Below are 27,898 nucleotides of genomic sequence, written 5' to 3'. Positions count from 1 at the left end.
TGGAGGCGGGATTGCAGGCGGTGGGCGGGAGGCTGCCAACGGTTTTGAGAGCTAGTATCTTCCTAGGAGGGGGTGGCCTTTTTTCTTTCTCTGTGGAGGTTGTGGGGTTTGGGGGACAGTCCTCCTCATCTTGGCAAACCAGGGCCGACATGCTCAGAGTAGTCGGGACCAGGTGGTCGCGGTAGAGAATCCCAGGCGGCTGGTTGCCGGATGTGTGTGTTTGTGTGTGTGCGCGCGCGCGCCCCTTTTATAGAGATTTTTTAGGGTGGGATAGGTAGGGATTCTACAGACCTCTGTTGTGGCTTTCTTATCAGAAAGGATTGGAGGGAAATCGAGGGAATCGACTCTGGGTGGGACAGGTCAAGTAGGGGCGGAAGGGAGGTGTCGTGACATTGAAGTCTTGCCTCTTCACTAAAACCAGTTGAGGGACAGACATTGGGCTAGTTTTGGTTTGTGGTCTGTTTCAGTTTGCACATTTTGAGTGTGAAAAAAAAGTAACCATGGTTAACCCGTGCCGAAATTGATTTGCAATTTCCAGGACCCAGTTAGGAGGAAGGGACTGTAGCAGTTCTGTCGCCCTGCATGCAGGTCTTTTGTCCATTCCCTTGACTTTCTGCCTTGCACATCTGCTTTTTGCCGTTCCCAGGAGTTGGGAGAAGGAGTGTATCTTCCCTTTCCATGGCCTCTGGACTCAGTGGATACTTCTCAAACGAGAAAGCCCTGATATCCTCCTTTGTTGAGGACCCAAAGTGTCTTCCTTCCGAATCTTTCTTCTTAGTAAACTTATTCACAAGTTTGGACCTTCTCAAAACTGAGCCAGGAGTTCCTAGTTTCCCGCTGTTCCAGTTGTCTCTTCACTGCACATGGCTGCAGCAGCCCCCAGCCCCAGTTCTCCTCTCCAATCAGAGGACCTCCTGAGCGATTCCTCAGAACCTCCCGGGTTGAATCAGGTGTCCTCGGAGGTGACCTCCCGGCTCTATACTTCTTTGCATCTCAGCCGGCAAGCCGAGGCCACAGCCCGAGCCCAGATGTATTTAGCTTCCACCTCCTCACCTCCTAACGAGGGCTTAGACAGCTTAGCTCAAGAACTGAGTCGCAGCTTGTCGGTTGGATTGGAAAACAACTTGAAGAAAAAGGTGAGAGAGGTGTGTCTGGGGGATCTCTTGGGTATTAGAAAGTTTTAGGCTCTTGGGCTTCCAGGTTAGCTTTACAGTAGCTTGAGTATATTATTAGATTTAAATTATTTCCTCTAAGGTTTTTCATGCTTTCTTCTCATAGAAGATGTTTTTGAGGGATTGGCATGAAACCATAATTTGGAAAGTTGTGACGGTTCCTAGAGTCTGTCTTTCTTTCTTTCTTTCTTTCTTTCTTTCTTTCTTTCTTTCTTTCTTTCTTTCTTTCTTTCTTATGTATTTGTGCGGACAGACACCTGCCACTGTAGAGTAGCTTGGTGTCCTAGAAGTGGGGATTAGGTTTCTTGGACCCAAGTGAGAACTGGAGATTTAAAAACAGCTGCAACACGCGTAAAGGTCCTGTCAGCTTGTCAGCTGGAAATTCTTGGGATTGTATGGTTGAGACTGTGGCACACAAGTCCTTACACATGCCTGTGCATGGAAGGTAGCTGTACCGATAGAAAAGGTAACTGATGTGCAGACTGGCTTCAGACAGGACATCTGCTCCTCAGTTGGCAGCACTCCCCTCCAGCCTCGTTGTAAACCTGCTGCTTCATTCACTGGCCTCTGTAAACATTTAGGTTCTGGGTTCAAGGTTAAGACACCCCCCCACACACACACACACACACACTTGCTGAGTTTCTTTTTCCTCCCCTAGGATGGGTCTGAGCACATCTTTGAGATGGAAAGTGTTCGGGGCCAGCTCCAAACCATGCTCCAGACCTCACGCGACACTGCCTATCGTAAGTCAGCCCGGCAGAGCTCTAGAGGAAAGCTGAGGTGTGGGGCAGGAGACATTAAGCAGGAACTCTTAGAAGAAAAGGCACCCATTCTCTGGGAAAAGGTTTGGGGAGTGGAGAACTGGAAAGGCCTCTTTTTTTCAAATGGCTGCTGTTCCTACTTGGTCCTTACTTTGGGGTCTCTTGGGCTACAAGCAGGGGATCCCCTCATTCCAGGAACCGGTTCAGAGAGACGGGAAGAGGACTCCTTTGACAGTGACAGCACAGCTACCTTGCTCAAGTGAGTTGCCCAGGGTTCTTCTGGCTGCCCACTTGCTTTCCTTCCACTCCCGACTTCCTAGGGATCTAGAAGCTTGTCATTGGCTTTCAGCTTCTCTTCTTTTTCTCTTCCTTCTGGAACCTGCGCAGTAGCTGTCCAGTAGTTGACTCTCCCTATCCTCAGCCCGTCTTCTCTTAGAAGAATAAGCTTGTATCTGCTGTTACTAGGCAGGGGGATGATTGAAGGAAGGGCCCTCACAGAGGACTCTCTGTACTGTTGATGGCTCTACTTTTTGGTTCTCTGATATAGAAAACACCACAGTGGGATCAGTGGGTCTCAAGGGTTTTCCCAGTCTTGACATTCTGTATCTGGCTTGCTCAGCACCCGGCCTCTGCAAGAACTGTCTCCATCCAGCTCAGCCCAGGCACTGGAAGAGTTGTTTCCCCGATATACCAGCCTTCGGCCAGGGCCCCCCACCAACCCCCCAGATTTTCAAGGGCTGAGGGATGCGCTGGACTCAGAGCTTACACGCAGAAAGGTGAGAGGCAAAGGCTTTCTTCTGAAAGTGGCAAGGTTAGAAATTAGGGGCCTTGGGACTGTGCTCTAGGGTGGCTTCAGAGAGGCCCTCGATGACTGTCCTGTGTAATGTGTACCCCTTGCTTCAGAGAGGCCCTCAGTGACTGTCCTGTATAATGTGTACCCCTCCACACACACGGTCCTGCTTAGGGTTATCAGGTCCCTGATCCCTTCATACAACTTGTCACTGATAACGTCTTATTTGTTCTCCCCTCTAAAATCTAAGCTCCTCCAAGGTCAGTGCTATGTCCTTTTCAATCATGGCTCTTGTCTAACCCAGAAAACCCTTCCATAGTGTTTTTTGAATGGATAAGAACGTTGTTGGCTTGCACAGAGCTTTCGAGCCACTGGTGATATTATGATCTTTTCCTCCATAAGACCCTTAATGTCTGAAGGAAGGGAGAGAGAGATGAACAAGAATGAGATAAAGGCAGAATCACTGGCTGTCTCTCCCCATCATTTTAAACTGCTGGGCCATGAATGCACAGCTTTCCACTTTGTGTTCAGTGAGCTCCTTAGAGCCGGAGTAACTTCCCACACTTGACAGTGTGGGCTGCTGCTACACCTCTGCCAAACAGTTTGTGGGAAATCCAGGAAAGAGAAAAGCCTGGAAGCTAACAACCACTTCCTGAGCTAGTAGAAGAAAGGGTTTAGAGGCCTTGGCTCTCAAGGTTCCTGTTCCAGAACTCTCAGTTCTTTCTTTTCAAACCAGTTCTGTTTTGGGGACCTAAGCTTTCCGTCTCCAGCCCATTCCTCCCTAGGGATGCTGTGGTCAGACTAAGAGTGAGGAACACCCACATGCCTCGTGTTTCTTTCCAGCATTGCGAGCGCCACATTCAGAGCCTACAGACTCGAGTGCTTGAGTTGCAACAACAGCTAGCTGTGGCTGTGGCTGCTGACCACAAGAAAGATCTCATGATTGAACAACTAGACAAGGTGACAGTAGCAATTGTCGGTGGACGGGTCTCTCCATGGAGAGCACTGTTGCAGTGTCACCCAGGGGGCAGGGGGCCGGTGGCAGGTGGCAGGGTCTCATCGTCTTCCTTTGAGCTTTTAATGGTCATCCTGACCTAGCCTCCCAAGTGCTGGGATTACAGGAATGTACCATCATACCCTGTTTAACCAGTGTGTGTGCATTTTAACAGCAGGGCAAGATGTTAGGTTTTCTGACTTGGGAGAGAGAGGTGGCTCATGACTTATACAAAGAGGGCAAAAAGATTGGATTTTGAAATTCCGTTTTATTTGCCTTCCTTGAGACTCTGGCTCGAGTGGTGGAGGGCTGGAATCGCCATGAGGCTGAGCGGACAGAGGTTCTGCGGGGACTTCAAGAGGAGCGCCAGGCAGCAGAACTCACCAGAAGCAAGCAGCAGGAGGTGGGTGACTCGGATCAGGTGGCATTAGAGTCCAGATAGGAAGAAATAGCTTTGGTATTAGGGTTCCCAAAGGCCTGGCTCTGGCTTGTGGTTGCTGTCCTTGTCTAGTTGTTGTTGCCTTTCCTCTACCGTTGCTGCATCTTCTATGTCTTATATTATTAGTGGCTTCCCAGGTTCCCCTCCCCCATAGTCTTGTCTTTGGTGCCCTAAGTCATTTAGTAAACACTGGTTTCAAGTGTCCATTGCTAATTATTTCTGAAGAAGAGGTGTTTTCCTCATTCTCACTGTTGTGTGCTTTTCTCTCCTGAAAGACAGTAACTCGCCTGGAACAAAGCCTTTCTGAGGCCGTGGAAGCCCTGAGTCGTGAGCAGGAGGGAACCAGACTGCAGCAGCGGGAAAGAGAGGCCCTGGTGAGCAGGTGGGCTGTGGGAGGGAGTCAGTCTCGTCCAGAGACCATGGGCTGTGATGGTCTCGGTGAGTTTATAATTTGAGGGCACTAGGGCACTGCTGCTCAGGCGCATCCTCAGAATGTTAGTCCTCCTAATCTCTGAAAACAGCCCTGCTGCCCGGCAAATTGGAACGACTGCAAATTATGTTCTTCTTAAAACATTAAACCGGGCTGGAGAGATGGCTCAGTGGTTAAGAGCACTGACTGCTCTTCCAGAGGTCCTGAGTTCAATTCCCCAGCAACCTCATGGTGGCTCACAATCATCTGTAATAGGATCCCCTGCCCACTTCTGGTGGTGTGTCTGAAGACAGCAACAGTATACTCACATACATAAAATAAATAAAGCTTAAAAAACCATTAAACCCATCTGAGGTGCTAGGTGTGATGTCTCAGGCCTTTAATATCAGCACTCTTGAGGTAGGCAGAGGCAAGTGGATCTCTGTGAGTCTGAGGCCAGCCTGTAGTACATACAGAGAGACCTTATATCCTTATATCCAAATATAACCTTATATCCAAATGTGCACAGACGTGCATGCACACGCACACACACACACACACACACACACACACACACACACACCTTTTTCTAGAACCCTACTTCTAAAATCCAGAGGATCCTCACATATGCTAGACAAGAGTTCTGTTGCTGAGCTACACCCTCAGTCTCTCAGCCCCCGGGGTTTTGTGTCAATAGATACATAAGGTTTCAGAAGTTTCCTAGTTGATCTTGTTCAGTCTGGAGTGGGAGCTCTGGTCTAGGTTATACAGCCTAAACCACTACTGGATGACACTTACTTGGGATTCTTAGAGCTGAAGTGGGCGTGTGAATGCCTATGAGGTTGGTAGCCAGGCTTGTAACATACTGCTTTCATGACACATGCTTGCCATGTGCAGACTGATGCCTGTGGGCTGCACAAGTCCATCTGACCAGCTCCCGACTGTAGGCTTGGTTTTTGTATTTTAATGATGTTGGTGAGAGCTGCTGTGTGTTAAGTACTTGCTAGGTGCCAGGCATTGCCAAATGATTTATATACGCTTTTTACTTTAATCCTCACAAAGCAAACTGTGTGTTTATGTATTTATTACTTTTATTTTTAAAAATTATCAATCTGGCATAGTGGTGCATACCTTTAATCCCAGTACTTGGGAAGCAGAGGCAGGTGGATCTCTGAGTTCAAGGCCAGCCTGGTTTACAGAGTGAGTTCTAAGACAGCCAGGACTACATAGTGAGATCGGTTTCAAAAAACCAAATAAATTAATATTAATAATAATAATAAATTATCTTATTGAAGATTTCATAAGAGATGGGGTTTATTTCACTCTCACAGTGTAGTAAGTAAGTCTTCATTTGGCCTGGTATTTCTTTTAAAAGCATGAGGTCCTCTCCCTGCCCACCCCCCCCAGCCTGTGTTAGTGTACTCAGCCTCTCAGTAGGAAAAAAAAGCCAGTGATTGGAGGGCTTAAGTAATTTTTTTCTCGAGTCTGACAGCTACAGGTGCAGGACCAAGGTGCTGGGTGGGTTGGTTTTTGGCTTGTAGACAGCTAACTTCTTGCTGCTATTTCACTGGCAAAAAGGCAAGATGTGCCTACTTTAAATAGAGTATCTTTTATTTATTCTTTCCCAATCTTGTACATATAAACAATGTGTCTTGATAAAATGTACCCCAAGTCTCCTTTCTGGGGTAACTGCTGTAGTCGGTTGACTGGGCCTGTTGGCTTGATCAGATGCGGGTCTCCTTCCGTGCCCATAGCTGCTGTGTTCATGAGTGCGCTGCCTTGTCGTGTTGAAAAGACAGCATTTCCCGGCACCCCTCTCTAATCTCTTCAGGACACTCCTGAGCCTTGGAGGGAATCTTGGCATAGATATAGAGGCCCCCATTTAGTTACTTATTTGCAGTACTGTCACCCAGTTCCGAGTTTCCAAATTAGCTATTGCTCACAGCAGAATAAACCTTTTATTGCCAAGGTTGATGACAGCACAAATCTGTGTTTAAATATGAATTTTTAAAAACTTATTTTTACTTTATGTGTATAGTTGTTTTGCCTGCATATGTTGTCTGCACACCATGTGCTTGCCTGGTACAGAGGCCAGGAGGAGACTTCAGATCCCCTGGAATTGGAGTTAAAGACAGCTGTGAGCCACCATGTGGGTCCTGGTAATCAAACTTGGATAATCTAGAAAAGCAGCTGATCCTCCTAACCACTGAGCCATCTCTGCAGCCTTTAAACATGAATATTTAGGAAGCATTTTGACATCATGTCCATTTAGCAAGACAAGAGTAATGACCCTGGACCTATGGCCATCAAGCCTTGGGCTTCTGCTAGGCTCACTGGGGCAGGTGTGCTCCCTGCTGTAGAGCAGCCGGGTGGAGAGCTAGCCCACCTATCACAGCCCAGTGGGCACTGGCTGGAGATGGAATGTTCCTGACTCTCCACACCGCGTTGTACGGGCTGGGCTGCCAGGCTGCTGGTCTCTTGAGTGTATACTAAAAGTCGGCCTTCTCCTGGGGCTTTAGGAAGAAGAAAGGCAAGCCCTGACTCTGAGGTTGGAGGTGGAGCAGCAGCAGTGCCAGACCCTCCAGGAAGAGCGGGATGAGGCTCGGGCTGCGCAGCTTAGTGAGCGCCGGAAGCTGGAGGCCCTTCAAGTTGCTCTACAAGAGGAAAGGCAGGCCTGGATCAAGCAGGAACACCAGCTGAAGGAACGTCTTCAGGCACTGCAGGAGGAAGGCCAGGCTCAGCTGGAAAGAGAGAAGGTAGAAGAGGCAAAGGGAAGAGTTGGGGGTGGAAACGTGGGGAAAAATTACAGAATAAGGTGAGAAGCCAGAATATGGAGGTTAACAGGGACCAAGGATGGGGAGTAGAGAGTTATACGTGGAAGGTGAGCCTGGGGTGGAGGACCAGGGTGAAGGTCTGGGGGCAGCAGATACATGAAGGGCCGAAGACGATGTTGAGCAGAGATGGAGAGACGGGGGGAATGGGAGCAGGGGAGATAGAGTGTGACTTGGAATCAGTAACCAGGAATTAGGAGATGAGGCACACATTAATACTGGGTTTTCCTTTGCAGGGGAACAGCCAGAGGGAGGCCCAGGCAGCCCGGGAGGCCCAGCAGCAGTTTGCACTGCTGCAGTCTGAGGTGCGGCGGCTGGAAGGGGATCTGGACACAGTCCGGAGAGAGAGAGATGCACTGCAGCTGGAGATGAGCTTGGTCCAGGTGAGTCCCAGAAGGTTCTAAGGGGTGTTCTGTAGTTGAAAGAGCAGGTTTGAGTAGATACAGAGACTTGGAAATCATGGAAGACTTGCCTGTCTCAGGTATTTGAGACTTATTATTGATGAATTTGGTAATATTCTGTCTTAAGCTCCACTATTTCATCTCTGAAGACAGTTTCCCATAATGTGGGCTGACTCATTTACATTTAGACTATGCTGGTTCAAATCTGAGATGCTATATACTGTTCTTAAAGAGACAGTGCCATACCTACTGCATGCACTCACTGACTGAACAGTTGAGTTTTTGCCATACCTGAGACCAATTGGTAATGTTCTGCTTTGTATTTATTATTATTTTATCTCTTAAACATTTTATTTATCATTGTATATGTGGTATGATTGTGTGTGGGTGAATTGTACTATGACACGTGTATAGAGAACAACTCTTTCCTTCCACATGAGGAATTGAACTCAGGTTATTAGGGTTATATACTAAACATTTTTATCTGCTAAGCCATCTAACCAACCCAATTATTATTACTTTACTAACTTCTATTAATACCTCTAAGTTGGGGCTCCAGGAGGACAATGTTTATTTTATTTACTTGGGAAATTCCTGTAACAGCTCAAATTGTCAGATACAATTAGGTTGAAAAATTTGTTTCAACCAGGCCTGGTAGCACACATCTTTAATTCCAACTACTTGGAAGGCTGAGACAGGAGGATCTCAAGTTATAGCCCAGCCTAGGTTTCAGTGTGAATGTGAAGTCAAGGATAGCATAGACAACGTAGTGAAAGCCTGTATCCAAAAGTGAAATGTAGACTAGGCTATGGCTCAGTGGGAGAGGCTGTACTCAGCATGTGTGAGCCCTGGGTTCAATCCCAGGACTGGTTACAAAACAACAACAACAAAAACACCCTTTCTAGGGCTGGTTAAGAGCACTGGCAGCTTTTCCAGGGGACCCAGGTTCAGTTCCCAGCATTGGCACGGCAGCTGACAGCCATCTGTAATTCCAGTTCTGGGGGATCGACACCCTCTTTTGGTCTCTGCATGGACCAGGCACCAGCATGGTCATTTAATTCTACTTCTTAACTTGCTCTCAGAAACTCATCAGTTGGCCCTTAGTAAACATTTTACACAAAAAACAGAGGTCCACAAGGGTCATAAGTAAACTAATAGTCAGAACTAAATTCACGTTTTACCTGCAGACAAAATCCATACAGATGAAAAAAACAACAGTTTTAGTGTAACTAGTACATTGAATCTTAAACTTACGTTATCTAGCCTTTAATCATCTACCAAAGGGAAGGGGGTGGCAACCTTTCTGCAAAGAACCAGAGAATAAATATTTTGACTCTGTGGATGGTGTGTTCTCAGTTGTAACTACTCTACTGTTACAACACAAAAGCAGCTATGGAGAGTATGTGAGTGAGTGAGTATGGCTGTGTCCCCGTCAGACTTCATAACAAAAAGCAAGCATTGAGGGAAGCAGAAACCCTAGAGTGGTGGAACTGCTCATCGGAGAGAACCACGTGTCAGTCCTGGGGAAACAAGATGCTGAGGAGCCCTGACTTGGGAGGACTTAGTTCTGACCATTCTGGCCTCTATTGTTATGTGTGAAGTGTTTGCTAAGGCCAATGCATGAGGTACTGAGAGCAAGCTAAGAAGTAGAACCAGTCAGAAGGGAGTAAAAAGTAAGAGGAGCCAGGAATGACGCCTCTGGGTTTCTCACAACTCAGGGGTTTCAACAGGGAAAGGCACCACTGAGGATCTAGAGGGCGTGCCTCTGTCTAGGCACCACTGAGGCAGGATCTAGAGGGCGTGCCTCTGTCTAGGCACCACTGAGGCGGGATCTAGAGGGCATGCCTCTGTCCTGGGTCTATAAAAAAAACAACTATGAAGTTTGGGGTGTATGGGTTTTTGTTTTGTTTATTTGTTGCTATTTATTTTTAAATAATTATTTTTAATTTTTTTGCATTGGTGTTTTACCTGCATGTGTATTGATGTGAAAGTGTTGGGTCCCCTGGAACTGGAGTTGCAAACAGTTGTAGGCTGCCAAGTGGGTGCTGAGAATTGAACTCAGGTCCTCCTGAAGAGCAGCCAATGGTCTTAACTGCTGAGCCCCTTCTCTGCCCCCTATTTGTCTATGTTTTAGATAAGGTCTTGATATATGGAAGTTGACGGACCTCATCCTACTGCCTCTGACAACCAAGTGTTGGGATTCAGGCATGAGGCACCTTACCTAGCTTGGGTATATTTAAAGCTTGGAAAAAAGATCAGAATAAAATGAAAGACTTGGGAATTAAGGAATCTAGTAAAAACCATGCCTCGAGGCAAAAGCTTATTATATACAGTTTAGAATTATCTTGCTTAAGTGTCAGCAGATAGTAGAAAAGAGAAGGGGGGCTGGAGAGATGGCTCAGGGGTTAGGAGCACTGACTGCTCTTCCAGAGGTCCTGAGTTCAATTCTCAGCAACCGCGTGGTGGCTCACAACCATCTGTAATGGGATCTGATGCCATCTTTTGATGTGTTTGAAGAAAGCAACAGAGTACCCACATACATAAAGTAAATGAATAAATCTTTTAAAAAAAAGAAAGGAAGAGAAGAGAAGGTGGGGCTAAAGAGCAGTTGCAGGCAGGGCAGTCAGCAGAGACTCAGAATGAGAATAGAGAGAAGAATAGAGAAAAATCACCTAGACCAGAGGTGTGGCCTGGGGGGTCAGGAGCTGTAGTGGCCCCATAAGAGAGAGATGGAGAAACAGCCACTGTGGGGTTAGAACTGAGCTCTTGACATATGAGGTAGCAATCTTCAGATTCTGGAGAGCTGGAAAGGGAGTGCAAGGGGAGGAGACGGAGACAGACAGACTGCTCGAGGGCCTCCTGGTTTCAGTGTGGGTAATAAGCCGTCATCTCACACTCACTCTGACGTTTCCCTGGGTTAATACATCCATTTCTCTTGTCCAAAGCAGTTTTTGCTTTTGTGTGCGTATATGATCTATCTCACGGTTCAATAAAGAAAGGGAGTGTGAGTCACTCTCCAGGCAAAGCCCCTGTTGTTCATCCTTGAGGCAGATGAGGGGTTGTTGGTACTGATCTTGTTTACATTTCCAACACTGAGAAGACTAATCTCAGACATAATTGAGCCGACAGTCATTCCACCTTCCTTTACTCCCAGGCCAGATATGAGAGCCAGCGGATCCAGATGGAGTCAGAGCTGGCTGTACAGCTGGAGCAGCGGGTGACCGAGCGGCTGGCAGAGGCTCAAGAGAACAGCCTGCGGCAGGCCACCGCCCTCAGGGACCATCACAGGTACTTGGGACTTAGGAGATAGTGTTTCTGTGGCAGCAGCGAGTGTTATTAGCTTCCTGCCCGTGTGCTCAGAGCCTTTTAGCCTCGCCCAGCATGACTCCCAGCGCACTTCCAGTCCCATCTGTTAAGGTCTTAGGCCCTCTCGGGAGGGTTGCCATGAAGTGCTCAAGGACATGCACACAGCCTAGAGATTTCCATCCCATGGGGCATAGCTTCTCTGAAGGGGTGGGAAGATGAGTGATGTTTCCAGCTGCTTTTGGAGCGATGCTGAAGTGTGTTGTTCACAGCTGTTCCAGGGGTGGCTCTCCTTTCTGCCCCAGCCTTCTCTCACCTTCCTTCACCATGGTTTCTGGAAGTGCTTCTATTTTGTTTGTTTTGGGGGGGTTGGGGAGGTTTGTTGTTTTTTTTAAAGATAGGTTCTCACTATGTAGGCCAGACTGGCCTTGAATTCACAGAAATCTGTCTTGTCTCTGTCTCCTGAGTGCTGAGACTAAAGACATGTGACACCATGCCTGGTGGAAGTGCTTTCTATATGCACTTTCAAGTGGATGTGGACTAGAGTCCTATAACCCCAGCTTAGGTGGCTGAGGCAGGAGGATTGCAAGTTGCTGTGTAATGAGATTCTGTCTTAACCAAACCAAACCAAGCCCAAACCAAGCCCAGCCCAACCCAACCCAACCCAACCCAACCGATCAGCTAGTCTGTTGCTTTGCTGTAAAGCCGCACATCAGTCTTTGCTTCTGGGGAGTCGGTCCTGTGACCTCAGCATTGTTCTTCCTGTCGATGTGCGATGTGCGTGCCTGGGCCAGGTGATTGCAGCTGTCAGTCTTCCTGACCTGAACCCACAGGAATAAGAGTCCCTAACGGTGAGGTGCTGAGTGGGAGGGCCGGAGATGAGAAATGGGACTGGCAGGTCTTGCGTAAGCTGATGACTTATGCCACGCAAGTTTATTCAGAAGTGCAGTATCATATATACTATTTTCAGGGAGCAGGAGGCTCAATAGCCAAGGTCAACTGAGAGCTAAGTCAATGTTGGCAAAGAGAACACAGGGTACCTCAGCCACAGCTGATAACCATAGCACAGGGGAAGAGTAGGGTCCCCAGAAACTGCACCTTGACTGCCTTAGGAGACACTCATGTCTACCCTAGACTAGCCTTGTCAAACTCACTCCTGAACAAGGACGCAGAACTAATGGTCCCTTTGTCCTTTTATTAGGTCTCTGAGAAAGTCTTGGGCTGGGTTGGTTTCCCACATCTCCCCTTACCTACACACATTCTGTCTTTTTCTCATAACGTCTTTTGGTTTAAAAATGGCTTTGTTTGTAATTACATGTATGTACAATATCTGTGTTTAGATATGTGCTTGTGAGGTCTGATGCCGGTGGGGGCCAGAGAAGGAGCTGGACTCCTGGAGCTACGAGCCACTCAGTGTGGATGCTGGGAACCAAACTTAGGTCCTCTGCAGGAGCAGTGCACAGCACACGCTTAACCCCTGAGCTACCTCTCCTGCCCCCTGATAGTAGCTCCCGTCTGTACTCTGTCTCTTTCTCACCTGGGACTTTCTAGGAAGCAGCTACAGGAACTCAGTGGACAGCACCAACAGGAACTGGCCGCCCAGCTGGCTCAGTTCAAGGTAGAAATGGCTGAACGAGAGGAGCGCCAGCAGCAGGTGGCTCAGGACTATGAGCTCAGGTACTGGCCTTGGAGTTCTTTCCATGGGTAAAGCCCAGACTGGGGATGGCAGAGAGAAGCATTTCAGAAGACCTGGCCTCTTCTGTATCCAAATCCTTAATTATTTCAGAGGTCTGATACTGCACCTGGCCTCTTGTCCTAAGCCTCCAAGTCACCTCTTTAATGTGTGTGAATTGGGGGAGTATGTATATATTCCTGTGGTGATGTGTAGACCAGAGGGCCATGTCATATGTCTCCTCCATCTTATTTTTTGAGACACTGAGCTTAGAGTTCACAAATTTGGCTAGACTGGCTAACCATGAAGCTCTGGGGATCTCTAGGGATCACTCAGCACTGGGCTTCCATGTGTGCTCGGCCACACTCCGCCATTACTGGGTATCGTAACTCAGGCCCTCTGGCTCTTGCAGCAGACAGATTACTGACTGAGCCATCTCCGGCCCCTCTTCTTTCCGTCAGACTGGCAAGGGAGCAGGCTCGAGTGCGTGACCTGAAGAGTGGCAACCAGCAGTTGGAGGAGCAGCGGGTGGAGCTGGTAGAGCGGCTCCAAGCCATGCTGCAGGCCCACTGGGACGAAGCCAACCAGCTGCTCAGTACCACGCTTCTGCCTCCCAACCCTCAGGTAGCCATTGCCCCAGAGAACAGCTGTCCCGTCCAAATAACCCCCTTTTCCATGGCCACAGCTCACTAATGTGTCCTGTTCCACTGGCATAGTTTTGTGGTTCCGGTACAGGCAAGTGAATATGTGGGGCTAGTTTGGTGGAATAATGGCTAAATAAATTAGGACAGGAAGTTGTTGCTCAGGCTGGGGAGTGGCTGTCAGTAAAGTGCTTGCTTCACAAGCGTGAAGACCTGACTGCATTCCCTAAAGCCCAGGAAAAAGATAGCTGAGCACAACTGGTTGTGGAGAGGAGGAGGCCAAAGGTCAAAGGTTCAAACTTACCCTCAGCTTCATAGTGAGCATAGGATAAGCCTGGGCTACATGAAGTCCTGTCTCAAAGAAAAGCAAAGGGAAACAAACAAAAACTTTAACAAAAGAACAGTAGCAACAACAAAAGCACACACACACACACACACACACACACACACATTGTTGCTAAGTCCTACCCTACACTAAAATAGAGACCCTTACTTCTAGTCTTTCCTATGTTGGTATCTCTTATTTTTAATTTATGATAATGATTATTGGCTAAAATGCTTTAGAATTAGTTATGTGCATATGGCACAAACATCTAAACTGTTAAAGAAAAAGTTTACAGTAAAAAGTAGCCTTTAATCTATCCTAGGACCCCAGCCCTCCATCTCCATGTCCTTTCCCAAAGGTAGTCAAAGGCTGCTATCTTGAGCATCTCCCCTCCCCTGAGCATCTCACATCAGATGCCACCCTGTACCCACTGCTATATAACTTTGAATGTGACCAAGTACATATTCCTTGATATGGAAATGGTTTTCTGTATATTGTATCTATAATGTTACAATAAATGCTAAAACACATGTTGTTATATGTTATCTACACAATTTGTGGACATAGAATTGAAATATGAAAAATAATCAATTTAAAATTTGAAGGAAATTAGATGCTGCCCATTTTCCTTCTGAAGGGAGTTCAGGGAGTTTATAGCCGTATTCTGTCTGTACAAAGCCTTGTTGTCTCTTTGAACCTGCCAGGCTGTGAGCTTGCCTTCTTTCTCTCTCCTGGCCAGGCTCCTCTTGCTGAACGCTCCAGCCCTGGGCCTCTGGAGCCAGAGAAGGAGGAGAGAAGGATCTGGGCCATGCCTCCCATAGCCGTGGCCCTGAAACCTGTGTTGCAGCAAAGCCGAGAAGTGAGGGGTGATCTGCCTGGAGCTCAGTCTGTTCTCTGTAGCACCTCCCCAGATCTCAGCCTCCTGCTGGGACCCTCTTTCCAGAACCAGAACTCCTTTCAGCCCTTGGAACCCAAGCCTGATGTGGCTCCAACCACAGGTGACTAAGGGCGGAGATCACTGGCAGTCTCCTTATGCATGGAGAGCTTACCAAGTTCCCTCTGATAGGAGCATGGGCGTTTGGTTTCTAGATGTCTTACCAATCATGAATTCCAAGGAACAGAAACTTTTTGAGTAAAGAGAAGCATACATGGAAGTACATGGATGTGCTGGGAGCTGGAGCTGGAGGCAGCAGTGCATCAGAAGGGTGGTGGCGCTTCTCTCCTCACCCTACACCCCTGCTTCTTTCTGCACAAGTCTTCCGCTCAGTCTCCACACTGTGGTTCTCCCTCCTTATAACCTTGGCTATGTATGGACTTGATCAGTCATGACACTTTAGTCTAGCCCAGGCTCTTGGATGTACTTACCACTGGACGGGCTGACTTTAATGGGTGGCCATGTTGATATAGTATGACTTAAGAATGAAGACTGTGCTAAGGTTTATAGCTTAGTTCTAAATACAATGCTTGCCTAGGATGTGTGAACCCCAGCATTGCAGGAACGACCTGGTGGCACACACCAGCACTCAGTGAGTGGAAACAAAAAGGTCAGAAGTTACAGGTCACCCTCAGCTACGTAGTGAGGTGGTTTTTACGTTATTGTTTTATGTGTATGGGTGTTTTGCCTGCATGTAGCTATGTGTCCTCTCTGGCACCTACACAGTGCATTTGAGGCCAGCCTGGGCGGGATGCACGAACCCCTATGAAAAAAGAAAAAGAGTAGAGCCAGGGCAGTGCTCATGCCTGAGATCCCGGCACCTGTGAGAGCTGTTCTTAGTCATCAGCCTGACTACATCAGGAATGAATGCAATCCAGAAATGGAGGCACACCTGTGAAGTGGATGAATCCACTTGTAGTCCTGACCTTTGAGGTAGGAAGAGAGTGAGACACTGGACCTGGCTTGAGCATCTGAGACCTCAAAACCAACCCCCTAGTGACACACTCCTCTAACAAAGCCTGACTAACATGGCCACACCTCCTAGTAGTGCCACTCCCTGTGGACCTGTGGGGGTGTTTTCATTCAAACCACCACAGCGTTGGAGAGACCGGGATCCCTGGGGCGTGTCAGCCGCGCTCCAGGTTCAGTGAGAGTCTGTCCCGAGGGAGTAAAGCAGACTAGCGTCCGTCTCTGGCCACTTTGTGCACTTCACATGTAAACACGAACTGTTTTATATTATTTTCTTTTGTGTATGTGTAAGCACATGCATACCATAATATTTATGTGGCTCTATGGGAGCTGATTTACTCTTTATATAAATGTAGGTCCCAGAAGTCAAACTCAAGTCAGCAGGCTTGGCAGCCAACCACCCTCCTTTATTGGCTGAGCCATCTTACAGCCCAAAAAGGAGGTGGGGTTTGCCTCAGATGCACTATGATAGCCAAGCCTGGTCTTGAACTGATTTTCAAATGCTGGGATTGCAGGAGTACACTCCACACCCAGTGTGCTGTGGTGCTGGGACCAACCCTAGTGCTTGCTGTTTGCTAGGTAAGCACTCTGAAGTGAGCTGCATCCCAGTCCCCAGGAGGTACCTTTATCCTCCCTCCAGTTCTTATAAAACTCTGGTACCATCTTTCCTGGGCGTGGTATCCCCCTTAAATTTATGTATTTTTTTTTATTTTCTTATTTTTTAATTTATGTGTATGGGTGTGTTGACTGCATGTATGTTTATGGAACAAATGTATGCCTGTGGAGGTCAGAAGAGGGCATTGAATACCCCATGGAACTGGAATTCTAGACTGGAATTCTAGTTTGAGCCGCCATTTGGGTGCTGGGGATTGAACTCCGGACCTCTGAAAGAGCAGTCAGTGCTCTTAACCACTGAGCCGTCTCTCCAGCCCCCACTCTTCCATTCAATGGTGCCTTTTCTTTAGGAGCACTTGGTAGGTCGTTACTGAGATACTTCTCCCTGCACAACATACATGCATGCCAAGGCGCCCGTCTCATTTCACAGCTGCACCCTTCTCTGCGTTGGAGGCTTTCACTGCTGATCATAGAGCAGAACGCCCATTTCCTGAGGAAGACCCTGGATCTGACGGTGATGGGCCCGTAAAAGCAGCACTGCCACCTGCTTCTCAGCTTGAAGGCCTCAAGAATTTTTTGCAGCAGGTACTTTGACTTCCTTGGCCTTTGTGTGTGTGCAAATGCTCATGAAGGGTGTGAGCCAGACATCAGTGTCAGCCATTTTCTTCCATAGCTGAATTGTTTTTTTCAATGTCATTTTTTATTTGTTTTTTTATTGGTTATATTATTTATTTACATTTCAAATGTCATCCCTCTTCCCAGTTAAACCCTCTATCCCACTCCCTTGTCCCCCCTGCTTCTATAAGGGTGCTCCCCCACCGAACCCCTCCCGCCTCAGCACCCTAGCAGTCCGCTATGCTGGGTCATCAAGCCTCTACAGGACCAAGGTGTTCCCCTCCCATTGATGCTACATAAGGCAAAGCTGGAGCCATGGGTCCCTCCATGTGTTCTCTTTGGTTGGTGATTTAGTCCCATATGTGTAACCCAGGCTGGTCTCGAACTTGTGATCCTCATGTCTCTGCCTCCTTCAGCCAATCTGGCGTGCACCACCACAACCGCCAGCCTTTTCTTTCTTTCTTCCTCCCTTCCCTTCCCTTCCCTTCCTTCCTTCTTTCTTTCCTTCTTTCTTTCTTTCTTTCTTTCTTTCTTTCTTTCTTTCTTTCTTTCTTTCTTTCTTTCTTTCTTTTTTTTTTAATGAAAAGTGTCTCTGACTGAACCCAGAGTTTACTAACTGGCTGGAGTGACTGGCCAGCAAGCATCCAGGACTATCCTGTTTCTTGCTTCCCTCCCTCCAAAGTGCTGAGGTTAGAAATGGCTGCTCCACCCTCCACCATGCCTGGCTTTTTTTTTTTTTTGAGAAGGCCTCACTGTGTAACCCTGGCTGACCTGTGACTCACTATGTAAACTAAGCTGGCCTCAAGGTCACAGGGATCTGAAGGCCTCCCCAGTGCTAGGGCTAAAGGCTACACCATCATCCACAGCTATGCCTAGCTTTTATGCAGATGTTGGGGATTGAACTCAGATCCCCATGCTTGCTCAGCATCACTGAGCCGTCTCCCCAGCCCCCTCCTTACCTTTTTTAGGACCAGTTACTTGTCTTAGCAATTACTTTATCTCATTCTTAGTCTGTAATTCTCCTCTGGAACGTAGGTCACTGACCCCAGCCTCAGGCATCTCTGTTCCCCTCAGAGCCTAGGTTTCTTTCTTCCAGTTTTCTAGAGGAGCACCCTGTCTTCTCTCCCCAGCTGCTGGAGACAGCACCTCAGAGCAATGAAAACCCTTCTGCTGACCTGTTGCCCCCTAAGTCTGGTGAGTCCCAACTCTGAAGAAGGTCAGGACGGGCCTAGAAGAGGTGGGGATTGGTGAGCGAGGGTGAGGTAGGAGCCTGGAGGTAGGACATGCCTCTGCTCCATTAACTACGAAGGGCTTTGCCTGTCTTAACATAGAAAACAAACCTGAATTAGCAACAAGGTCACAGTTGTTTTCTGTAGAGAGATTACATGTATTTATTTAAATTTGGATTCCATTTCTTCTGTTGTTGTCTGTGTGTCTTTTGTGACAGGATCTCATCCTATAGTCCAGACTGGCTTCAAACTTGCTAAGAAAATCAGGTTGATCTTGAACCTAGAGCAACTAGCCTGCCCTAGTTCCCCAAATACTAGATTTATACAAGTGCCTGGCTTGAATTTGGATTCCATTTCTAAATTAATTTATCATTAAAACTGGTAGTGTTAGAAACAATCACTTCTGATACTTTTCAATGTATTATTAACACCTAAAATAGCTAAATTAAAAGTTCTCGTTTAAATGGCCAGTCAATTCTGCTGAAGCACCGTGCGATCACAGAGTATGATACTTAACCGTTCCTTCACCACATAGTACATAGAAAATTGTTATGGGGAGAGGATTGTCATCTTTGCTGCTGAGACACGATCTCACGGAGTCAAAGGTGACCTGGGACTCTGATCATCCTGCCCTTGTTCCCCAAGAATTGCATGTACAGGTGTGTGTATCCCGATGTCCAGTTTTATTTGTGCTGGGGATTGAACCCAGGGCCTCTGAGCAGAGCCTGCCCAGCCGGTTTGGGTTTTTGCTTACCCTGTGTTCATTGTTGCTCTCTCCTAATGCCAGGCTCTCGGGCTGTCTCATCTTGGGAGGAAGCCCCTCAGGTGCCTCGACTTCCACCTCCTGTCCACAAGACTAAAGTTCCCTTAGCCATGGCGTCTGGTCTCTTCAGGGTACACGAGCTTCCTTCATCCAGTCTGCAGGGCAGCGGTCTCAGCACTGGCTCCCCAGAGAGAGGTAAGGAGACGGGGTGTGCCAGGGGAAGGGAAGGGAACCCCTGAGGCCATCCTAGGTTCTTAAGGAAGTGGGAGGAAGGCTGGGAGGGGAGGCCTCAGTGACGGTGACAGTGACGTGCCACCTTGTCTCTCAGGTACAGATGGGCTCAGCCCTCCAAGGCAGCTGATGGAAGTGTCTGAGCTGTTACGCCTGTACCAGGCTCGGGGTTGGGGTGCTCTGCCTGCTGAGGACCTGCTACTGTACCTGAAGAGGCTAGAACATGTCGGGTATGAGCCTGGGAGAGAAGAGGAAGGGCTCCAAGCATGGAATTTGGATTAGGAGATGATCAGTCCCAGTATATCCGCTCAGTGAAGTCTCTTGTCCTTTTTAGGGGTCCAGCATGGGGTGAGGGATGAAATGTAGTCACAATTTCTCCATCTCTTTGTTTCCATTTCTACTGATTTTTCTTCTTAAACCATCCACCCATGTGCCTATTCTTCAGTTTTCTTTCCTTTCTACCCAGAAGCTCAAAACTCAGAATCCAAGAATTTTTATTTATCTGAGAACTTTTTTTTTTAACAAATCAAACATTTACTCATAGTAAATCATAGGAAATTTATTTGTGTATTATATGGTTTTGAGACAAGGTTTCACTATGCAGACCTGGCTAGCCTGGAACTCACTGTAAGGCTGACGTCACACTCAGCCACCTGCCTCTTGCCTCTGCCTTCCAAGCTCAGGATTAAGGTGGTTTTGTTTTTGGGGTTTGTTTTGTTTTGTTTCATTTCTTAATGAATGAAGTCAGCAACTCAACAATTTTTCAGATCAGACATTTGAATACAATCCAAAGAAGCACTGATTGATGGGGGGTTGGAGAGACGGCTCATCTGGTAAAGTGCTTGCAATACAGGCATGAGGAGCTGGGTTTGATCCTGGAACTCATGTGGAAAAGCCAGTCGTAGTAGCATGCACTCGTACTCCCCTGGGGCTCAGGGGCCGGGAGCCAGCTTGGCCAAATTGTCAAGCCCCGGACCAATTAAGACCCTGTTTTATGAACTAACGTAGCCAGACATGGTAGCATATACCTTTAATCCAGATGTGGTAGCATATGCCTTTAATCCCAGCACTTGTGAGGCAGACACTCATGAATTTCTATGAGTTTGAGGCAAGCCTGGTCTACACAGTGGGACCCTATCTGAAAAAGACCAAAAAGGTTACTGTGGATAGCTCCTGAGGAACAGCACTGGAGGCTGGCTGCCCTCTGGCCTCCACATGAAGCACTGTGCACCTGCATACTCAGCACAGAAGCAGTTTGTTTTCTGTCATTAAGCTGTGGTTTGTATGAGAGCGGAAACCTGTGTGTACAGTAAGAACGGTGATGATTCACAGTGTGCAGTAGTCCCTAGAGCCGAGTGCTGCAGGCAGTGTTCACTGTGGTGATGGCAGGCACAGTGTAGAACATGTGTGCTGTGTGTTCCGGACCAGGGCTGCAGTGGAGTCGCAGAGCAACACCATCTAGAACTGCAACACCTTGGACTCATTTGGGCTTGATTTTCAGTTAATTTTTGATTGTACCATATTCAGAAACCTTTTCTGTGTTCTTTTTTTTTTTTTTTTCTTTTTAAATCTCTATTTTGTGGTGCCACGCCACGGTTTAAGAAGCTTGGATCCTGCTGGGTGGTGGTAGCGCATGCCTTTAAGCCCAGCACTTGGGAGGCAGAGGCAGGTGGATTTCTGAGTTCAAGGGCAGTCTGGTCTACAGAGTGAGTTCCAGGACAGCCAGGGCTACACAGAGAAACCCTGTCTCGAAAAACCGAAAAAAAAAAAAAAAAAAAAAAAAAGCTTGGATCCAATCCAGAGTAACTCATTGGATTCCACTCAGCCGCCTCCCCATGGGCTCCAGCTCCACTCCTCCTGGTTCTTCCTCTTTTGTTTTTGTGGTACTAGAAGTGCTCTCCTGCCTGAGCCTCTCCCCAGACTCACTCTGCCTGTCTGCCTGCCCTCCATCCATCCATCTTTCCCTCTCCCCCTCCCTCCCTCCTTCCTTTCTTTCTTTCTCTTTTTTTTTTTTTGTTTTTTTCAAGACATGATTTTTCTGTGTAGCCCTGACTTTCCTAGAGCTTGCTGTGTAGACCAGGCTGGCTTCAAACTGGGATTAAAGGCATCTCACTTTCCTAAGAGAGGAAATTGGGGAATTACTCCCCTGCACCCACCTTGTACTCATTCATACCCTTGGTTTGTGTGTCAGGACTGATGGCCAAGGGGAGCTTGTCCCCAGAAGAAACACAGACTCCCGTTTGGGTGAGATCACCCGGAAAGAGGTGAGGGGAGCAGGGGAGAGCAGGGCTCTTGTCTTTCCAGTCCCCTCAGCTCCACATGCCCTGGCTAGCCTGCCACTCAGGGTCCTCACTTGCTAGCACACACACACACACACTCACCCCCTCACCCCTGTGCTCACTGGTTGGGGCTCTCTGTACACTGTGCCCTTCCTCTGTGGGTTGGGGAAAGTGAGGGGACATGATGATGGCTTCTTCCTTCCTCTCACTTCTCAGATCCCCTCCCAGATTATCCCTCGACGCCTTGCTTCAGCCCCTAAGACTGAAAAGCCTGCACGGAAGAAGAGTGGGCATCCCGGCCCTGGCATGAGGGGTCGGGGAGGCATCTGGAGATGAGGCCCACCTCTCTCCTCTTCCACCATTCTTTTTAATTAGTGTCCTGGAGTCTGTATCAGAGGAATCTGGAAAATGGAGATTTTGTACGAAGCTACTTTGTGAAGAAACCTTTAAAAATACTGTTTCAGTATTTTAGAATATATTTGTTTTCTATGAGAAAGCACACGGAGTCTTGGAGGTCGGCATGTGACTAGGTGTCTGAGTGGCCTAAGGCTCAGTGTCTGCTTGCAGTGGTTAGCTGCACAGTAGAATTATGAGTGACTCTTTTCTTTTTGTATAGTTTGTATTTTGTATATTTTCTGAAGTAAGTATGTATTACTTTAGTGATCTAAAACTCCCAAAATTTTAATAAAAGAGTAAATTATTGCATAAAATGTTTAAGAAAAGCTTTTTATGCTGGGGAAAAGTTTTGTCTTTTAAAACATTTTAGATTATGTTATTTTTCCCCCCTTTTTTGAGATCAGGCCCCTCTCTATGTAGCCCAGGCCACCTGAAAATGTACAGACCTCCTGCTGCATGTGTGTTGGGTTACAAGTATGTGCCAACATGCCTGGCATTTCTGCTTTCTAAAAGTAGATGACTCTTTTGGGTGGCACTGGGGATTCAGGTTGGCAGGTTCTATCCAGCCAATAGGTGTATTTGAGCTATAAACATTATACCTTTAAAACATGTAAATAAGCCAGGTGTGATGATGGCACACACCTTTAATCCCAGCATGAGGGAGGCAGAGGCAGAGGCAGAGGCAGGTGGATCTCTGAGGAGGCCATCAAAGCAAGTTCCAGGATAGCCAGAGCTACACAGCAAAACCCTGTGTTAAAGAAAAAAAGGAAGGATGGAAGGAAGGAAGAGGAAAGTAACTGCTTTGTCTAGAACCTTCTATCCTGTTGTTCATCAAAAGGAACACAACAGCATTATTAGGGGCTGAAATGATAGCTGCTCGTAGTGTCTCATGCCTGTAATCAACACTCAGGAAGGTAAGGCAGGACGATTGCCATAAGTTTGAAGCCAACCTGGGCTACCTGCCTGGACTACAGAATGATACTCATCTCAAAAACCATCAGGACGAAGCTTCTTAGTTTAGGCCTCAGTGTTAAGGCTGAAGCCCAGTGTCAGTTAGCCTGAGACGATGGAGAGCATATCCTTACAGACAGACTGAAAGGAAGCTTACAACTGCAGACAACACCCTGAGCAGCACAGAGAGGGTGATGGGAAGGGCAGACCAGGCCCCTTTCACTTAGAGCTGTTTGATGGAATCCAGCGTAGCCGTGCTTCACACAGCGAACAGCAGCACACATGAGTTTTTTCCTGCCACCTGGTCTTCCTCCAGGGATAGGGATGAAAGCAGATGAGAAGCCAGTCGTGTGGTCCTGCACAGTCGTGTGGTCCTGCACAGTCTTGTGGTCCTGCACAGTCGTGTGGTCCTTCACAGTCCTGTAGTCCTGCACAGTCCTGTGGTCCTGCATATTGCCGTCAGCAGACTTGTGGGGGTGGGGTTTTAGAGCCCCGCCTTTAGGAATGTCTGCATCTTTGTTTCAAGTACCATCAGTGACCAAACTGATCTGTCAGCATTGGTAAGAGTTTTACATTTTTAAAAAATATTGGTAAAATGAACATTCAACTTGTATCTCCAGACTCCAGCCTGCCACCCAGCCAACATGCCCTACATTTTTTCTCGAGACACAGGCTGGAGTATGTGTCCCTAAAACAGTTCTCAGTGAGAAAAGGGTACAATGCTGTCTTAACCACTTAGAGGTCATTCTAGCAGAACAGCTTTGATTTTTAAGTCCACTTAGTCACTGAAGGAAGTTAGGAGGGACACAGAAATCACGGTCATCTCCCACCCAACACCTCCGTGGTTATCTTGGGAAAACTCTGAGAAGGAGAACAGACAAAAACCAAAAAAAAAAAAAAAAAAAAAAAAAAGAATTTCAAGAAAGCCTACATTCTCAGCTGCCTTGGGCAGATGGCTTGTTGATAATGGGATTTTCATCTCCTGAGAAGGTTCAGGGGCATGTGTGAGAAGAGCTAGGGCAGAAGCTAAACTGCTGTGACAAAGCACAGCCTGGCCTTCCAGACAGTTTGTTTCTCCCTGTGATGGTCTAGAACAGTAGGGAAGTCTGACGTCACTGCTCACATGGGGCCCATCACCTGCCATCTTGCTGCTGTTCCTGAGCTGTCATTCACACAGGTGAAGTGAGATCATTATGACTTGTGGCTGGAAAGTGGGGAAAGACTTAGGGGTCCAGTGATGACCGACTTTGCTACTATACCATTCACTGGCAAGCATTTGGCTCCATCAGGCTACAAATATCTCAGAAATGTAGCCTAACAGGGCTGCCAGATATGCAGCTGTAACAGTATGAGAAGGATAGAGTAGGTCTTGACGGACAGCCTAGCAATCTGCCCTGTGGAAGACTAGGCCCTCTCTTAAAGAAATTGAAAACTAACCATTGTGGAGGTTTTACACTTTACTCACACTTGGGAGGCAGAGGCCGGCACAACTCTTAAGAGTTCGAGGCCAGCCTGGTTTACATAGTAAGTTCCAGGACAGCCAGAGCTACATGGTGAGACATTGTCTCAAAAAAGCCAAAAAATAAAAAAAATTAAAGGAAATTGAAACTATTCATTGGGAAGATGACCCATGCCCATAATTAGTGATGACCAACTGTGAGAAAAACACATCAGTCACACAGACTAACAGCAGAGCTAAACTAGTTTCTTTCAAAAATTAATGTTGGAAGGAACTTAGTTAAGCAGTGTTCTTTTTGAGAAGAGAAAGGTGGTATCACCAAGAAGCAGCCATACAAGTGGGTAGTGAAGGGATGGACTTGGGACTGGAGAAGTGGCTCCGTGCTTAAGAGCATTTGCTGCTCTTGCAGAAGACCCAGGTTTGGTTTCCAGAAGCTTACAACCAACTATAATTGTAAGAGATTTGATCCCTCTGACGTCCTCCAACTCCTGCAGGTGCTTGCACACGCATGTGCACACACACACACACAAATGTACTTACAGCTCATCTCTTTAATTCTAGCACTTGGGAGGCACTTAGCAGGCCAATCAGAGTTCAGGGCCATCCTGGTCTACATAGTGAGTTCTAGGACAACCAATGCTCACAGAGAGATTTTATCTTAAAAATAAATAACACACACATACACACACACACACACTCACAAAAGTATAAACTTTATTGGAAACCATGTATGCTCTTAGAATAAAAATGTTTGGAAATGTCCCATGTTCAAAAGAGAGAAAAAAAAAAAGTCTGCCAGAAATGGTGGCTTCAGCCTATAATCAAGAAGCCGAGACAGGAAAATTGCTGCAAATTCAAGGCCTGTCTGGGCTACAGAGTGAGACCCTGATGTCATGTCTCCAACAACAACAACAACACAAATGTTAATGAACTGTCAAAACAAAAAGCTTCAAACTAAAGCGGGAGCGCAGAGTGGAATCGAGAAACCAGTGAGACTGGTTTCCCTTAAGAATAACTATAGATTTGGATCCCACAGAGCTGGGGAGAGATGGGGGAGAGGCAAAACACACGTGCATGCATGTATGTATTGTAGTTGTCTCAGGAGTCGGAGAGCAGTTTAACATTAGAAATTCAGAGATGCAAGCATAATGGATTCACATCAGTGACCACTTATGACTACAAAACCGTCATGGGTTCTGGGGATCTGAACTCCTGTTCTTACATGCGGGGCAAGCACTTTATCCACTGTCCCCTCTCCCCAGCTGTACAAGCACTATGCTTAGCAGGAATGTTAGAGACATTCTCTACAGTATCTCTTTACGGACAGGCTGGAGACACAAGTCAGCAGTTAAGAGCATTTGCTGCTCATGCTGAGGACATGGGTTCAGTTCCCAGCACCTACATGATGGGCCACAACTCTAAGTCCTGTTCCAAGGAGTCTGACGTCCTTTTCTGGCCTCCTGGGGAACTGGGCACTATGGAGTGTATATATACACTCAGCAAGCAAAAAGACACATAAATTGTTTAAGAGGTAATGAAGCATTCTCTTGGAGTAAGGCTATTCTTCTTACTGCCTCTGTTAGCTCTGGAATGCAATTCTACAGGTGCATGGATGGGAAAAGAGAGAACCAGTATTTACAGATTAAACAAACATCTCTTTGACATATTAGTTTAAATGAATATCAAATGATATACTTAAATATGTGATGTACTCCTACTGACACCAAATTGACACATATATTTCAGATGTTAATGCTATGTTAAATAGCATGTTAAGATTTATAGTAAATTGTTCAGTTTTAAAATTTTCAATATAAAGGGCTTAGCTTAACAGAAGATTTTTTAAAGTAGGGGCTGGAGAGATGGTTAACAATCAAGAGTAATAGCTGCTTTTCCAGAGGACTGGGGTTCAATTCCAAGCACCCACATAATAGATCACAACTCTCTATAACTCCAGTTTCAGGGAAGCCAACATCCTCTTCTGGCCTCCACAGGCACTGGGCGAGAGGATAGTATGTAGACATACATGCAGACAAAACCCATACACAAAATAATTTAAAAATAAAAATAACTACTTTAAAAGAGAGACATCTGCAAGAATTTTTGAAAAAACGCAAACCAAACGAGCCAGCCAATACCGGGAGGGACACTCAGCCTCACTGAACACCGGGTGGGCACTCCAAATAAAATTAGACTTGGCTATTCTTTAGCCCTATCAGACAGGCAACGTTTTACAGGTCTGAATGTATAGTCACTGAGATATGTGACAGCAGCAGCTGTTCCGCGGGTGAGAGGAGCAGGAGGGGACAAATGGACCATTTTGGGAAACATTTTGGCAGTGCCTGATGTGACGATGCACGCCCTTATGATGCAGCAGAGCCATCCCCAGGGACATGCCCTAGAAAAACTGTTCTGCACCAGGAGACAAGTCCATGGATGTCACAGAAAATAAATGCAGGCAGTCTCACATCAGGAAATACTCACAGCAGGTCAGATGGGTGAACTGTAGTTACAGGCACCTGTCTGTCTGTCTGTCTGTCTGTCTGAAGGTCCTAAACATGGTGCTGAGCGACCATGCAGACTGCAGGAAGAAATGGGCAACACATACTGCTTACATAACATTAAAATCAGTGCAGGCTAGCCCAGTCCAGTATGTGTGATTAGAGGCAGAGCCGGGCGAGTGGGAGTCCCACAATGCAGGGCTCACCTGGCTCTGGGTAGTAGCAGTGAGGAGTGTGTCTGTCTGAAATGCCAATGGAGTCAGAGACAGGGGAGGGTGAGACAGAGCGGCTGTGTGAGGGAGAGTATGGTGCAAACTGCTGCCTCGTGCGGAGGTGATCAAATAGTGGCTATGTTACAGATAAAGGGGCCACGTTTGTGTTGTAGGAGAGCAGAGGTACAGACATGGAGAAGGAAAAGTGGGTCAAATCTGCTACTGCATTAGGTTGGATGTATCATAGAGGAAATATAGAGACAGACATGGAAGCAGACATGAATGTAAGCTGTGCGCATGTCTGTCTGTGGCGTTTCTTAGCAATACCCCTACTTTCCCCAGACTGCTATAATGAGACTGTAAACTCGGCAGTCGTAAGTGACAGGCATCGATCCTCTCACTGTTCTGGAGGCTGAAGGTCTGAAATCAAGGTTCGGGCAGGACTGTGCTCTCTGAGGGCTGTAGGGATGATCTCTGTCATCTTAGCTTCCGTCAGTGGCTGCCGACAGTCCCTGAAGTCCCTTGCCATGCAGCACAGCATTCTCCCTGAATCCCTGTGTTCTCCTTGGCCTTTTTATAAGGGCGTCGTATGTATTGGATTTAGGATCCATCTTAATCCATTACGACTTACGCCATTTTAACTTGATATCTTCAAAACAATTTCTAAACACAGTAACCCCGTTTATGATTTCTATCACTGGGCGGTCCACAGTCTGGCTATATGAAGTGGAGGAAGTGGAGGATTCCAGCACTAAACAGAGGGAGCACTCTGCTGGAAGCACTCTGCTGGGAGCACTCTGTTGTCTTTGTTGTTTACAAACATGCCTCACTCTGTTCCCAGGCTAGCCCTAAAGTCCTGGACTCAAATGTTTCTCCTGCTTCAGCTGGGACCACAAGCTCATGCTGATGTGCTGGGCTTCAGGCAGTCCATGCAGGGCAAGCATTTCTCATGCAGGCATGCACGCGCACTGCACTGTGGACCTCACAAACATCACTCTCGTCACCT

The 27,898-nt window shown here is 47.2% G+C and overlaps 1 protein-coding gene across 7 annotated transcripts; it reads left to right on the top strand.

Annotated features, from left to right (window-relative positions):
- Nucleotides 1–135: 135 nt before the first annotated feature.
- Cntrob (centrobin, centriole duplication and spindle assembly protein) lies at nucleotides 136–22,078 on the top strand. Of its 7 annotated transcripts, none has more exons than XM_028780168.1 (19): nucleotides 136–1,136; nucleotides 1,831–1,915; nucleotides 2,129–2,192; nucleotides 2,553–2,709; nucleotides 3,567–3,683; nucleotides 4,004–4,120; nucleotides 4,432–4,530; nucleotides 7,085–7,321; nucleotides 7,633–7,779; nucleotides 10,952–11,085; nucleotides 12,652–12,777; nucleotides 13,234–13,396; nucleotides 14,478–14,736; nucleotides 16,687–16,841; nucleotides 18,002–18,065; nucleotides 18,888–19,058; nucleotides 19,192–19,324; nucleotides 21,286–21,358; nucleotides 21,590–22,078. In XM_028780168.1, the coding sequence occupies exons 1-19, from the start codon at nucleotides 864–866 to the stop codon at nucleotides 21,707–21,709; spliced, it is 2,694 nt and encodes an 897-aa protein (XP_028636001.1). In that variant the 5' UTR covers nucleotides 136–863; the 3' UTR covers nucleotides 21,710–22,078. The 7 variants fall into 7 exon arrangements, with proteins under 7 accessions (XP_028636001.1, XP_028635998.1, XP_028635997.1 ...); XM_028780165.1 differs by having other exon boundaries at nucleotides 2,111–2,192; XM_028780164.1 differs by having other exon boundaries at nucleotides 2,108–2,192.
- The last annotated feature ends 5,820 nt before the right edge of the window (nucleotides 22,079–27,898 follow it).

Source organism: Grammomys surdaster, unplaced genomic scaffold, assembly GCF_004785775.1.
Source record: "Grammomys surdaster isolate TR1022 unplaced genomic scaffold, NIH_TR_1.0 364, whole genome shotgun sequence".
NCBI lineage: Eukaryota > Metazoa > Chordata > Mammalia > Rodentia > Muridae > Grammomys > Grammomys surdaster.
The sequence above is the reverse complement of the archived record's forward strand: the minus strand, read 5'-3'. Positions and strand labels throughout refer to the sequence as shown.